This window comes from Arachis hypogaea, chromosome 19 (assembly GCF_003086295.3).
Source record: "Arachis hypogaea cultivar Tifrunner chromosome 19, arahy.Tifrunner.gnm2.J5K5, whole genome shotgun sequence".
Taxonomy (NCBI): Eukaryota; Viridiplantae; Streptophyta; class Magnoliopsida; order Fabales; family Fabaceae; genus Arachis; species Arachis hypogaea.
In genome coordinates, this window is record NC_092054.1 from 370,617 (window position 1) to 384,812 (window position 14,196).

Consider the following 14,196-nt stretch of genomic DNA (forward strand, 5'->3'; position numbering starts at 1 on the left):
ACAACCTGAGGTCTCACAATTCAATCGATTGGTTGTTTTGATGACTTCAATAGATTGGGTAACACAACCAATCGATTGAATTGTGAGACCTCATTGAATTATTAAAAACCCAGGCGTTTAATATAACCAATCGATTGATTTTTGCGAGCGAAAACCATGTTGTCTTGCAATTTTCAATCGATTGTTTTGTGATAACAACCTGTAGTCCAATCGATTGAGTTATGGAAATCTGAAATTCAATCGATTGTTTTGATAATCCAATTGATTGATTTTCAAAGAAACATGATTTCAGAGCCCTGTACGAACGTCACGGATCAAATATAATCTTTTAATCGATTGAAATAGCCAAAAAGTTTATTACGATCAATAGAATTCGTTATTGTTTTTCTTTTTTATTGTTAATAAACATAATAGATTAATGATAAAATAAAAATTTATAAAATAAAAATAGTTTTTATAATTAAATAAAATATATGGGATTAATTTGTAATTAAAATTAGAAAAGGACTATTTAACAATTATTAAAAAAACTTAAAAAACATGTTTTGTTATAGGATCATTTAATGGTCCAAACGTTTTGGGACCATCGAATCATTTGCCATCTTTTTTATTTACCAAATACAAAATAACAGCTTTTAGAAAGTGTTCATACCCTGACCCAATGATAAGACCCAGGTCCAAACGAAAGGCCCAATCCAAAGGATTGAGCCTCACCCTACATCGACCTTCACCCCACGAAGTCGGTCCCTACCACGACTTGCTCTAAAGAAGTCGGGACGAAGATTAGCTGGCAGATAAACACCCATTCAAATGAGTAACTGCCCCTAAAATCTCTCTACCCACTTCCTGGAGCCATATCTCAACCTCCCTAAGATAAAGGGACGGTTACTCCCCATAAATAACGGAACTAGACCAACGGTGGTTATGGGTTCACCACTATAAATACACTGACATTTCTCAGGTATCTCAGAAGCCCAATACTCTCTAGATTTGTTTTGCTCCCTTTGCTGACTTTGGCATCGGAGTGTCTTTGCAGGTATCACCCCCCATTCTCTCATACCGAAGTCGGACGGGACCTTGGATCATCAATCCGCTTGGATACTTCCTCATTCAGACGATTGGGCCAGCCAAACTAATTCAACCCAATAATCTCCAGTTACCCATCGTAACAGAAAACATAAACACCTCTTCAAAAAACTTTACCAAACCAAGCCTTACTCTAAAAGTTCTCTTCAATGTTGTTTAACATTAGTTTTGAAGCTTTGAATTATATCCAAACTATTATTGTTATCATAAACATATTTGTTGTAGTAACTACTATTTTCTTTTATTAAAAAACTATAAAATTACTCTTATAAATCTCGAGCTAATTTATTCATGAACGCATTAGGTATCAAGGATGAATACTACAAAATACTACAAAAGCATGCAGTGTAACACAATCCATGCATAACAAGTTACAGAGAGATCAAATTTTATGATGGACTGACATCCAACACTTGCAAAGGAATCAATATAGTTTTTACACACAACAAATTAAACTTGGATAAAACCAAAAGATATCATATCACTCACATGGCAACTTTTCCTCTCATTTCCCTTCTTTTTTTTTTCCCACTTTTTTCTTTGTTGCTTACAACATGGCATTCATTATGGCTTACAACTACAGGAAAGCATCTTTTTCAAGCAGCTCTAAGACATCACTTTGATTGTTTAGCTTCGCAACATCTATAGGAGTTTTACCGTCCATGTTCTGGAGAGTACTGCAAATTGAAAGAGGTAATTAAGGACAAACAAATTATACTAATTAAGCACAATCTGAAAAGACTAATTATACTTGATACTTACACTGCAGCACCATTTTCAAGGAGTAGGGCAACACACTCCTTCCTGCCATAGCCAGCTGCATAATGAAGAGCTGTGTTCTTATTCTTATCCAAAGCATCCACTTTTGCTCCAGCCTCAATCAGAACTTGTGCACACTTCACCTGGAATCATATCAACAGTGTCCGTTAAGCCATAGAAAGCAAGAGCCTAATGATAGTCATAAAATTTACATTCCTGATTCTCTTTTATTTTGTGTGTGCAGCTTTGTAGGAGAGAACCAAGGAGGAACTTTAATACTAGTATACCTCGCCATATCCACATGCAAAATGTAAAGCAGTTCTTCCCTCGGCATCTTCTTCATCCTTGTCGCCACCAGAGGCTAGTGCATTTTTCAAGCCCTATTTGATTAAATAAAATGTTAGCTGTCAAATTTTTTTTTTTCAAATTATGCCCAGATACAACAATGGCTGAATTGGACAATATAAGATCAGCTGCATGAAGGTTAACAATCAAATAAACACTCAATAATACAGACAATTTTAGTTCTGTTTAGTTTATGTTCCTTCAAAGTTAACAAAAGAAATTAAGCAAACAACCCATTGCTACAGAATGATATGCAAAATACAAACTTAATACACACCTGATTTCCATTAATTTAACACGGGGTTGGTGTATAGAAAATTAGAAGGTTTTAACCTACAGGATTCAGAAAATGAAATAATATCCAAGTTCCTACTTAGACTATTTCTTTGTTCCCTCCACAACCTTACAAGAGGAATTCTTTTCAAATAACATAAGAAATGAAAGTGGAAGGAATTTTGAGGATAATACAACCAAAACATAAATATTCATGATTCTTTAAAAGAAGGCAAAAAGGTTCAAAGCATGTGTACATATACAGAAAGTGTTGTATTGACATAGTACCTCCACATCACCAATACTAGCAGTGTGATGAACAAGTGATTCATCTTCATTTCCCACATCTTCAGTCTCATCTGCCCCTGGATTTTCAGCAGAAGCAGCTGCATCTGCAGAAGTTGGAAGGCCCATTGCTTGCCCCAACTTCCGTAAAGCCTCCTCGTTATTCCAGTATCTGCATGAAATTTATCACTTCAAAACATATCGAAATTTTAAAAACACTAGAAGATAACAGAAAGATATGTTAGTGTCTAAACTTCATCATAGCAGCAGGACCGCCGTTCTCTATCTCGTCTAAGATATGTTTCAAAGATGGATCGTCCTTGATGCGTGCCATTCTCTCTTCAAGCTGTTCTTTGTTTGTTGGATTTGTAAAACTTTCAAGCATGGCAGACATTGATGGATCCTGCAAAATAGACATGAAACGGCATATATACATTTTATAACTGGAAATACTGCCATGGAACAAAGAATACAATGGAGAAGTTTAATAAATAACAAATACCTGCATCAATGCATTACCCAAACGTTCAGCCATGGTCATAAAATTAGGATTCTGCATAACTTGTTGCATGGTTTGATAATATTGCTGATTATCAAAGTTGGGGATACCCTCCTGTGGTGCACCTTGAAAGCTCTTCTGAAGCTGCTCAGCCATCTGATTGAATGATGGATCTTTTGCTATCTGTTCAGCCAATTCTTTGATGCTTGGATCCTATGAATTCCGCATTTTAGTATTAGTAAGCGCTTATCAAGAAATAGCAATTATGGAATACAAATTCTTTGAGATTCATGAATGGATTTCAATTACAGACAAACCTTAAGGGTGTGTTTGGAACACAACGGAATTGTAAAATGATTTGATTTCAACATACTTTCAATGTGTGTTTTGTATTTGAATTTGGTGATAGATTTTGGAGTGCACATAGAATATATGAATTTGGAATAACTACTTAAGTTTCAGTGCCAACAGTAAGATCACTGAAAAAGTTCAGATTTTCTTTCCCTTATAAATCATGGCACTCCAACCATAGGCTTGGAAAGACACAAATTGATGAAAACAGCAAACTCAGAATAAGCAGTGACATGCTCAAATGTGCATCCAAAAATCATACTCATCGTATAAAATAGCCATAATATCAATAAATACAAAAGGTATGATAGATATAAGCATATGACAAAATACAAAAAGAAAGGAGACAGTGATATACATTGAGAAGACCAGACATGGCAGAGAAATCGAAAGGGTTGGCTGGAAACCCAGTTGCGGGTCCAGAAGTTCGTCCAGCCTGTGAATCTGCAGAGGATGTTTCATCCTTGGGATTTGTGTTCTCTGCTGTGCCAGCTTTGTCATCTAAGAAAATCTCAACATGTTAATTTTTTGGTAAAGATTCATCAACCAAAAGTCAAAATTTTATCAAGCAAGTATTTTGTATTGATAAATGACTGCAACTCCAATATCTTTGTGAAACCTACATACAAATGCAAACACATCTGGTAATTCATGTACAACAATTCTAAGATTCCAATTCCAAGTTCACACATCTAAACAGAAAAATATATAACTTAATATGACTTATGCATCATCTATCAAGATTCAAGAGCATAGTTTAAAACTTCAAATCCCTTGTGTATGAAAGAACTATAAATCCACTTGTAATTGGAGGCAGAAAAAAGAGCGGAGGGAGGGATAAACATACCAGCAGGAATATCCTTTTCAGGGTTCGAAGCCATAATTTAGCTGACACAAAAGGCAAAGAGATATTTAGATAATCGAAGATGAACCTGTGAGAGAGAGAAAGAGAGAGAGAGTATTGAAATTGAAGAGGTTGAGAGTTGAAACCTGAGTACAAGCAGGGAGATAAGGTACTAACTGTGTTTCAATGGAAAATAAAATAAAATAAATAAATAAGTAGTTGGTAGTAAATAAATATGAATATATGTTTGGAAGATTTTCAAGTGGATCATGTACCGGTGTATAAATCATTTTTAACCATTGATCTTAATTATATATATTATATATATTTTTTATAATTAAGATCAACGGTTAAAAATAACTGAAACACCAGTACGACGGAACACTTAGAAATTTTCTTACATGTTTATTGTTTAAGTTAATTGTATTTGGAGATTGGAAGTGGAAAATGAAATGGAAAATAGGGAGCGATGGATGGATAGAGAATGGCGTGTGTGGACAAAGAGAGTGGGGCCCACAATCTTCATCGTCATCTTCTCAAATGAATGGCTCACTTTGCTGCCAACACTGTTTCCTCCATTTTCTTCCAGCGAAGCTCCTCTTTTCAATAACAATAATAACTTGTCTTTTGATAATAACAATAAAATAAAGAAATTACATTTACGTGTAACAAATAATAATTGTATAATGGTAGAAATTCAGGTGGAATCAACTTGACGTAAGGTTGATATCTGAGAGCTGTTAGATAATTTGACTGATTTGACTAAATTTTCATCTAACGGTTATCAGATATCAACTTCATGTGAAGTCGACTTCACCTGAGTTTTTACCTTGTATAATACATTACTTTGCATATCTTAAAAACGAGATCTTAAAAACGTGTAACATATAAGATTCAGACAGATTAATCTATCAAATTTAAAGAGGAAAAGTATATGGAACCAAAAGGTGATCAGCCAAAAAGTAAACAAAATCGTTTAATTAGAATCACTTTTTGAATAATATGTTTGAAAACTGCTCCTGAGATCACAGAGCACAAACCAAAACCCAATTTTTCATGGAGGCCAAACATATTTTGACTGATTTTTTGCTGATATGCTTTTGGTTTTTTAGTTGTTCTCATTTAAAGATACTATAAAAAAAATTTATATTCATGATTTAAAGTTAAAATCACCAATTAGAAAGAATAAGTGTTTATTATTTCACTCAATCATCGGTTAGTTTAATGAAAAATCTTTTTTTGGGCTAAACCTTGTCAATATCTACTCTATGGAATGGACCTTTCCAACCTCGAAGTCTTTGATTACACGATTTTCCATTAAAAATCGGCAAAAATAAAAAATCAAAATTATTTATTCATATTAAACGAATCATATAATAAGGGTTTAGCTAAATAATAATAATTAAATACATAGAAAAATGAATGAAGTTTTTAGAGCCCGTTTGATTAATATGTCATCCAAAGAAGATAATTCAAACTTCGATGCTCATTTTCATTTTCTCATAAACAACTTTTTACATATTATGAGTAATACATTCCTCAAATTAAGCATATATACCCTATTTACATTTGAGAATGATCAATATATGTTATGAAGTGTCTAACTCTTCATATAATAATGTCTATACTTAGTCAATAAGTCAATAACAATTTATGCAAATAAACAAATTTAAGTGCATTGAAGAAATCATGAAGATTGTCTTGTTTAATTCATGTGAAATCTTAATTTGACTTCAAATATAAAAATGCATGTTTTTTCTTTCAATTATTTAAACGTTTCAGTGTCAATTTCTTAAACAACTCATGCTTTATTTGATAACCTGAGAAACGAACGTATAAATGAACTCCTTCACCTACATTAAAAAAAAAACTCCTTGACCTATATTAATATTTTTTTTGGTGACTGACCTATATTAATATATCACTTCATATAATAATTTCTTTTTTTTTTCTAGCTACATTAAAGAGGAAATTTAGACATGGTTTGACATTGTAAGTCTGAATCACCTTTTTCTAAGGTTTAAAAGCTATGATATATTGACATGGACACGAGATACACACGACACAGAATACGTCGACACGTAAATTTTAAAATCTTATAAGACACGAGGACACGTATACATATAAAATATAAATTAATTTTTATAATTATTTATCTTATTTTAATTATATCAAGTATTTAAAATATTTTTTGTTTTAGTAAATAATAATATATACTATATTTAAAGTTATTTCAAGAATATATGTTAAGAATAAGATTGGATACGCTGATACGTGATGGTATTTAGGTGTGTCTAAATGTGTCCAGAGAATAATTTTTTACTTTTTATTAATTTTTTATTTTTTATTAAGATATGGTTGGATATAGCTGACACACGTATCGAACGAGTGTCGATGAATATCGTGTCCAAAATATATCTAACGTAGACACGATAACTCAACGAAGTGTTAGTGATTCATGGTTTAAAAAGCTTAATTAATGTGTCTTGGTAAGTTTGGTAAAATTTGGCACGTGCTACTACTACGCAGTGTTTTGTTTCGTGTTGTTTGTATATGGCACACACTCCCATGTACCGCTATTTTTGTTTTTCTTCTTTATTCTTTATTTTTCATATGCTATTAGTCTCTACCTTAAGTTGTTAATTTACTTATATTTGATAAATAAATGAACATGGCAATATTAAAATTTACAATCCATGAAAAAAACTCGAGTATTCATATAGAAGGCATTTTTATATATTTCATGGAATAATAAATTTTTATTCTATAAAATTATCTCAATATTAAATCCAAAAGCATGAGAGAAAAAAATAAGAAATTAAAAATGAATAAATAATTCAAAAGAATAGAAAACATTTTGTAGGCGTTTTTATTTGTTTATATTTTAATGTTATTTTTATCTTTATTATTTTCAGAATTTTGTAAGAAAACAATAATTATTTTCACTATTGAATATTGCTGGATATATAGGGGATATTGGTAGAGAGAACAGAAAATAGCGCAAGAGAAGAAGAGAGGAGAGGGTGGTGGACTAGACTTGGTGGAAACCACACCATAGAGAGAGTGCAGAACACAACACACGATTACGATTACGATTACGATTACGAAGCAAAACAAGTCATTCATTCAGAAGAGTGACTCAGCTGACATCATCATTCAGTTATGGCGATGCGCGACCTTATCACCGGCGCCACCTCCTGTCCCGACCCCGCCGCCTCCTCTTCCTCCTCCGCCAACCCTCTCGGCGCTCTCGCCAACGCTCTAATTGGCTCATCCTCCAAGACCAATGAGAGGCTCAAGGAGATTCCAACATCCATTCCCACTGACCCTTCCTCCCACCTCTACTCCCAACCTCCTCCTTCCCAGTTTCTTCCCGGCTCCGAATTCGACAAGCCTTTCTTCGATCCAAGCTCCCAGGGCTCCCAGTTCCTCAACGGCTTCCGCTCCGCAGCTGCTTCCGGCGGCGGGGCCCTGGAGGAAACTTGGGATGAGATACAGCGTGATGGCAGAGCTGCTCCTCAATTGGACGGTGGACTCTATGATAGGGCTGCACCTCCTCCTCACCTTCATCAACCCACCTTGGATGGTATTGTTTATTTCATCCAAGCACATCTCACTTTTATCGTTTATTATATGGTGTTTCCAACTGAATTTCACTGTGTGTCTTGGTTTGAGCTTTCTATTTTGTGGTATTAGAATGGTTTAGGCTCAGCGAGAGAGGAAGACAGGAGAATCTTTAGCTGATAAGTGAAAAGAAAAACTAAGTTGAACTGAAGATACACTTGTTATTCTTCATTGCTTTGGTGGATAAAGAATTCTTTGAACTCGGTGATAGAATTGGATCCTAGCTAGATTCTCTAAAGGCTCTTATGCTGTAACAGGGCTTCTTTGTTTTCCAAATTCGATGGATATTTATTTTTTTCAGCACTTAACATGCTCGTTGTCATTTAATAGTGTATTGTCTCTTTCTTGGGATTTACTCAAGGGGATGTGATTCTCGGAATTTGTCTACTGGACTTACATATGTGTATTTAGATGCTTAGACATTCCATGAAGGAAGACATAGAAAATTGATAATGTTATCTTGATTTTCTTTGCCATATGTAAGGGCCGCCTCAAAGAGTTCTGTCCAACTTTTTGCACTCATTTCTCGACAGCAGCCGTGGAGGAGTCCCTTTCCATCCAGCTCCTCTACCAATGTTGGGTTTATCTGAAGGTGATAAACAATGCATACGTGACCGGTCCAGCATAATGGCCAGACATCTTTTTGCAGACAAAAGTGAAGAATTCATTGATGCCCAAGTAAGGGGATTCATGGATTCCTCCATGTGCTTTGCTTTATATTACTTTTTTCTTATTTATTTTATTACATTCATATGAGCATATTACCCTAGCTCCTTGTTGACCGAAAGAAAGATAAGGGGATAAACCTGTTTAAGGGTTATGGTCTTTGTAGAACAATGTTGCCAATATATGATTTCTAGGTTCTATTGGATGTGCCTTTTTTTTGGGGCAAATTAATGCTTGAATATGGACTCATCAGAGTAATTACTTTCCAGGTAAATGCCCTTCTAAGCTCTCTAGATATTGACAGTAATGTCCGTGGTAAGGGACCTATGCCTGAGAGATTTCGGGAGCTTGAGGATTACTGGAATGAGTCTCAAGGCAACCTGAGACCTGGTCCTCACCCTGCAGATGGATGGATTGCTGAATATAGTCAAAATAGGGCAAATCTGGATAATCCTGATTCTTGGGCTAATTCATTTGAGCAACAACATGGTGCAAACGGTTGGGTCTCTGAGTTTGAGAATGTAAGAATTTTTCACTTATGCTAATCTATTTCTAGCTATCATTTGAAGTTTCTCACTCTTTTTAATTAGTAACTTAGAAATACACAGTTTTGATTCTTTTGACATGTATTCATATCCTTGAGATTTATTGGAAACTTGTTATGCTTAATTTATTGCTGGTTAGAACATTTTAGGATTACTCTCAAACTTAGCTTATCTCTTGATCAAAGCTACCTAAATTGTGAATTTGAAATTGTCTGATGTGCAATACCCATTTCTTAATGACTCACAATACTTTTCATTCTTCAACCATCGGTTTGCTTTGAAACAATGTACTGTTTGAGGGATGTTATCCATATATATCTCAGTTTGATTTCTTTGCTGTTTTTACTTTAGGGGTTATTACAACATTCAAAACATTGAGATGGGTAATAGTGTCGAACAAAGTGAACAAGTCATATAAAAAAATATGCCGAAATTGGAGATGGCATATTCTATTCTTCCATAGAATGTGAATGTCCTTTGATTGACTTCCCTTCTTCATTATTCTGAATCTTAGTTTTCATAGCCATAGGCTTGAATTACATAGTTTCTGTAGATATTGCATTAATCAATTTGTAAATGTTATCTCTGGATATATTATTACCTTTTGTTTCCCCTTATGTATTAAATTTTTTTCTTTGTATGCTGTTCAATCTGCAGTCCCAGTTGTCATCTATGGACCAAATGCAAGCTATGAACATGCCAAACTTAGCTGCAATGGAGCAGACTCGTATGCTTGCAAATACATTGGCCCAAAATAATGACCCTAAATTTCAGGTTTATCTTCTGTCATGACTTTGATATCTCCACTTGTAGAATTCTTTCTTTTGTTTCTCAAGAGGGAAAATGTCAATAACATTTTTTTGATACACAGAACTCAAAGTTTCTTCAGTTCGTATCAAAGATGAGCCGTGGTGAGTTGATTATTGATGACAATCAGGTTAAAGAGACTGCTCCTGGAGATTGGGCCACAGAATACCAGCAGCAATATAATCCTGGTCATTCATGGGCGGGTGAATTTTTAAATGATAAGGTATGTATAATTCTGATGAGCTTGAAACCATATTCCTTTGCAAGCGTTTTATATTATTGATTGTCATAAATTCAGGTAAAGAGACCATGATTTATAAAGGTTTGTCTGCCATAAATTCAGTTAAAAGAAAGGTTTTAGGTACTGTTAACTATCCTAGACAGTATAGTAAGATAAAGGTGAGACAGGAAATTATGAAAAGTGAATCCGAAGATATTTTGGATTAAATTATAATCAGAGAGTTCTTAATTAATGAGCCTTTTGCTCACAACTTTTAATTCTAACTTTGCGGGTTTCAGGTTTCTCATGGACCTGATCAATGGGTGAATGAGTTTAATGATCAGCAGCATGGACCAATTGATGATCAGTGGGTCAATGAATTTTCAAAGTTGCATGTTGGTGACTGGGCAGATGAATTTGGTCAGCAGGTTGCTGAAGGAGCTTTTGGGGAGAGCTCTTCTGATAACTGGGCACATGCATATGATGAGTATGTGTCCAACTTCCTTCAAATGGCAGTGTTTTTAATCGTATATTAAAGAACTATCAAAATTAGCTTGTGTGGGCTATGTCTTAATGTGTACTCATGCTTTCTTTGGAAAAAGGAGAGAGAGAGAGAGAGAAGGGGGGGGGGGGGAGAGGAATGCTTTTTTGATATCTATATGGGATTTCAGATTAGTGTTTAGTCTTTTTTTATTTTTCTTCTTCTGAGTGTATGCCTTATGCCTTTCTTCATTTCATTTGTGCTAGAGATTACTTTCTTCATTCTTGAATATTTGTTCCCATATTTATTTAGATTAGGAACCTTATATTAGCATGATTAGGACTACTGGGTTAGTACTTGGTACCTTTTATAAAATTACATCATTACGCACTAGGGACTACTATTTGCTGTCTTTGTGCTTTCTTTTATTATTACATTGAAGCGTTGAAGTTATTCTCTGAATTAATCAGAATATCTTTGGGGTTATGTGAAGGTACCTAAACGAACAAGTGGCTGCCAAGCAGCAGTCAGATTCTTCTAGGGGTGTGTATGTCTTTTCAGATTTAAATCCATATGTTGGCCATCCAAATCCTTTAAAAGAAGGACAAGATCTATTCAGGAAAGGACTTCTAAGTGAAGCAGTTCTTGCCTTGGAAGCTGAAGTCTTGAAAAATCCTGAAAACGCCGAAGGTTGGAGATTACTTGGAATAGCACATGCAGAAAATGATGATGATCAACAGGTTAGGTTACATCCTTCTTGAATGTTACTTATACCTCAATTTTATTGTGTTTCTTAAGATTGATTCATCACGTATGATTTCTGATATTGGGAAATTTTACTTCAAATGGTAACTTAATATTTTTAATTTCTCTTTCACCTTATCAGGCCATTGCAGCTATGATGCGAGCACAGGAGGCTGATCCAACGAACCTTGAAGTGCTTCTTGCTCTTGGTGTCAGTCATACAAATGGTTAGTAGACTGCTTCAGATTCATTGGTTGGATGGATGATACAAAGCATAATAGCACATTCAAATTTATTGCTTCTTTCTTGATTTGAAGATTTTTAAAGGACATTGTAGAAACAACAATTTTGTGTTTTCTCCATTTCTTTCATCAAACTTTGAAAAGAAACAAAACGAAAATGAATATAGCACTATTGTAATTATTAATGAAAACTTACCACCTGCAAATGGAAACCAAAAAAACCAACCAAACACTTTGTAATATGCTTTTTTATTTGCTTGACTTTGTATTGTGCCTACTTAGTTAGAACGGTCTGGTGTATACTTAAAGTCTATTTTAGTGAATTCCTAAATCCTAACTGAAAGCATCAATTCGAATAAATTCTAGTGTATGCTTTGCATTTTTTTCCTGGTAAATGAGGGAAAAAAATGAATTCATCTTCTCATGTATGCAGAACTGGAGCAAACGGCTGCCCTGAAGTATCTATATGGATGGCTACGCAATCACCCGAAGTATGGATCACTTGCCCCGCCAGAGTTGGCTGACTCTTTGTACTATGCTGATGTAAGTGGAGTTTAATTTTATTGACTATTGTTTTTGCTAAAGAACTATTTATTTGTTATGTGAACTTGGAAATCCTTATGCATTACTCATTATTAAGATATAGTCCATTTCAAAAAGCCTTGTTGAACTTGCCCTTTTTGCGGTTGATCTTAGCCTTGCTAAATATATCTGAAATCTTTTTCTTTTTCCATTCTTTTTTCAAAAAAAGATATACCCAAAAGAAACAAGATTTTTAGAATTTTCTGCCAACATTATAATCTGAGTTAATTTTCATCCAATAGTGTCTTTCCATGGTCTGTTGCTTTAGCTCTCAGATTACTGATTTGGTAAAAACTAAAAAGTGGCTAAGGAACAAAAATTGTCCCGAGTCACTTATCTAGCAATGTGTTTCCCTATGTATCTTCTGCTTAAATTGGAAAGATTTATTTTCCTTCCTGCAGGTTGCTAGATTATTCAATGAAGCTGCTGAAATGTCACCCGATGATGCAGATGTTCACATAGTTCTTGGGGTCATGTACAACTTATCCAGAGAATATGACAAAGCCATTGCATCTTTCCAAAGAGCACTGAAACTTAAGCCACATGATTACTCTCTTTGGAATAAACTCGGTGCGACACAAGCAAACAGTGTGCAAAGTGCGGATGCAATAACGGCTTATCAACAGGTATGGTGTTTCAATCTCAATCCTGGTATATGGCTGTAGGCTGAAGCTTTAATGTAATTATCATTTTAAGTGGGAAGTTTGTTCATTTTGTAATTTTATGACATATAAATGCAACTTAATTTATCAAATCTTTTGGGAAATAAAATTTTGTGACCATTTGATGGTCATTTATCCACCAATGTTTTATCTTTATGCATTTGCAGAAATTGACATGTACCTATATGCCATCTATTTTCTCCATGTAATATATTGTCTCTCTAATGGAATTTTACTTTTTCTATTGACACAAACAGGCACTTGATTTGAAGCCAAATTACGTTCGTGCTTGGGCAAATATGGGCATCAGTTATGCAAACCAGGTCAGTAATTTGGTTTTTAAATCTTCTATCATAAATGATTAAATGGTTTAAAGTAGGAACTAGTGCATTGGTTTTTAAGCTTTACTTTGCACTAACTAATAACTTTACCTTTCCGGTTTCCTACAGGGCATGTACGATGAGTCCATTCGATATTATGTTCGAGCACTTGCCATGAATCCAAAGGCAGATAATGCATGGCAATATTTGAGAATCTCATTGAGGTATGATTTCGTAGTATGTGTTGGAAGAGAAAATTAGAGCAGAGTTCGAGTGTGGAGAATAGGAGAATGATAATTCAAATTAGCTTCTAGTTTAAAATGTTTCTGGTGACTTAACTTGTATATCCTATATTGCAGTTGTGCTTCGAGGAATGACATGTTGGAAGCTTGTGATAGTCGTAATCTGGACCTTCTTCAGAAGGAGTTTCCTCTTCAATAAGTGGATGAAGTTCAATAGGAATCTTATTTTGGCTGAAGTAATGGAGAAATGTTATATATTCCATCTATGCTTTCTTAGAAATTAAAGGAGAGATAAGAAATTGGTCCAGTGCCTGCATTTGTATACGAGGCATACTTCAAAACACAGTATAACATCGTAGTGGGGAAAATAATCAAAATATATCATCTTACACTTCATTTGGGCGGCAAAGTTACAGACCCGTTTCCGAACGTGAGAAAAACTGTATATTATAGAATCCTTTGTATTCTCAAGTTTCCACTACAGCATGAAGGTATATATAATCAAGCACGATTTGTGGCGCATCATGTTTCTTATTTCTTTCATTTTTACTATTACTTTTGGTTCAATGGTCTTCTACCTTGGGGTAACTAGGCTATGAACCTGACACCCAACCGTTCC

General features: G+C 34.5%; 2 protein-coding genes across 3 annotated transcripts; one reads left to right on the forward strand and one right to left on the reverse strand.

The window, feature by feature from the left end:
• Window positions 1-1,346: 1,346 nt before the first annotated feature.
• LOC112752053 (ankyrin repeat domain-containing protein 2B) lies at window positions 1,347-5,059 on the reverse strand. 2 transcript variants are annotated; one of them, XM_025801431.3, is made up of 9 exons: window positions 4,589-5,059; window positions 4,446-4,486; window positions 3,957-4,099; window positions 3,251-3,460; window positions 3,003-3,151; window positions 2,752-2,920; window positions 2,133-2,225; window positions 1,849-1,988; window positions 1,347-1,763 (listed from the first exon to the last, which is right to left on the reverse strand). In XM_025801431.3, the coding sequence occupies exons 2-9, from the start codon at window positions 4,477-4,479 to the stop codon at window positions 1,664-1,666; spliced, it is 1,038 nt and encodes a 345-aa protein (XP_025657216.1). In that variant the 5' UTR covers window positions 4,480-4,486; window positions 4,589-5,059; the 3' UTR covers window positions 1,347-1,663. The 2 variants fall into 2 exon arrangements, with proteins under 2 accessions (XP_025657216.1, XP_072084781.1); XM_072228680.1 differs by having other exon boundaries at window positions 4,446-5,053.
• Window positions 5,060-7,349: 2,290 nt separating this feature from the next.
• Window positions 7,350-14,099, forward strand: LOC112752051 (peroxisome biogenesis protein 5). The gene is made up of 13 exons (XM_025801423.3): window positions 7,350-8,028; window positions 8,551-8,744; window positions 9,002-9,253; window positions 9,935-10,051; window positions 10,149-10,307; window positions 10,604-10,791; window positions 11,279-11,525; window positions 11,672-11,756; window positions 12,205-12,314; window positions 12,755-12,979; window positions 13,273-13,338; window positions 13,465-13,559; window positions 13,695-14,099. Exons 1-13 carry the CDS (start codon window positions 7,605-7,607, stop codon window positions 13,774-13,776), a joined length of 2,244 nt encoding a protein of 747 aa, XP_025657208.1. The 5' UTR covers window positions 7,350-7,604; the 3' UTR covers window positions 13,777-14,099.
• The last annotated feature ends 97 nt before the right edge of the window (window positions 14,100-14,196 follow it).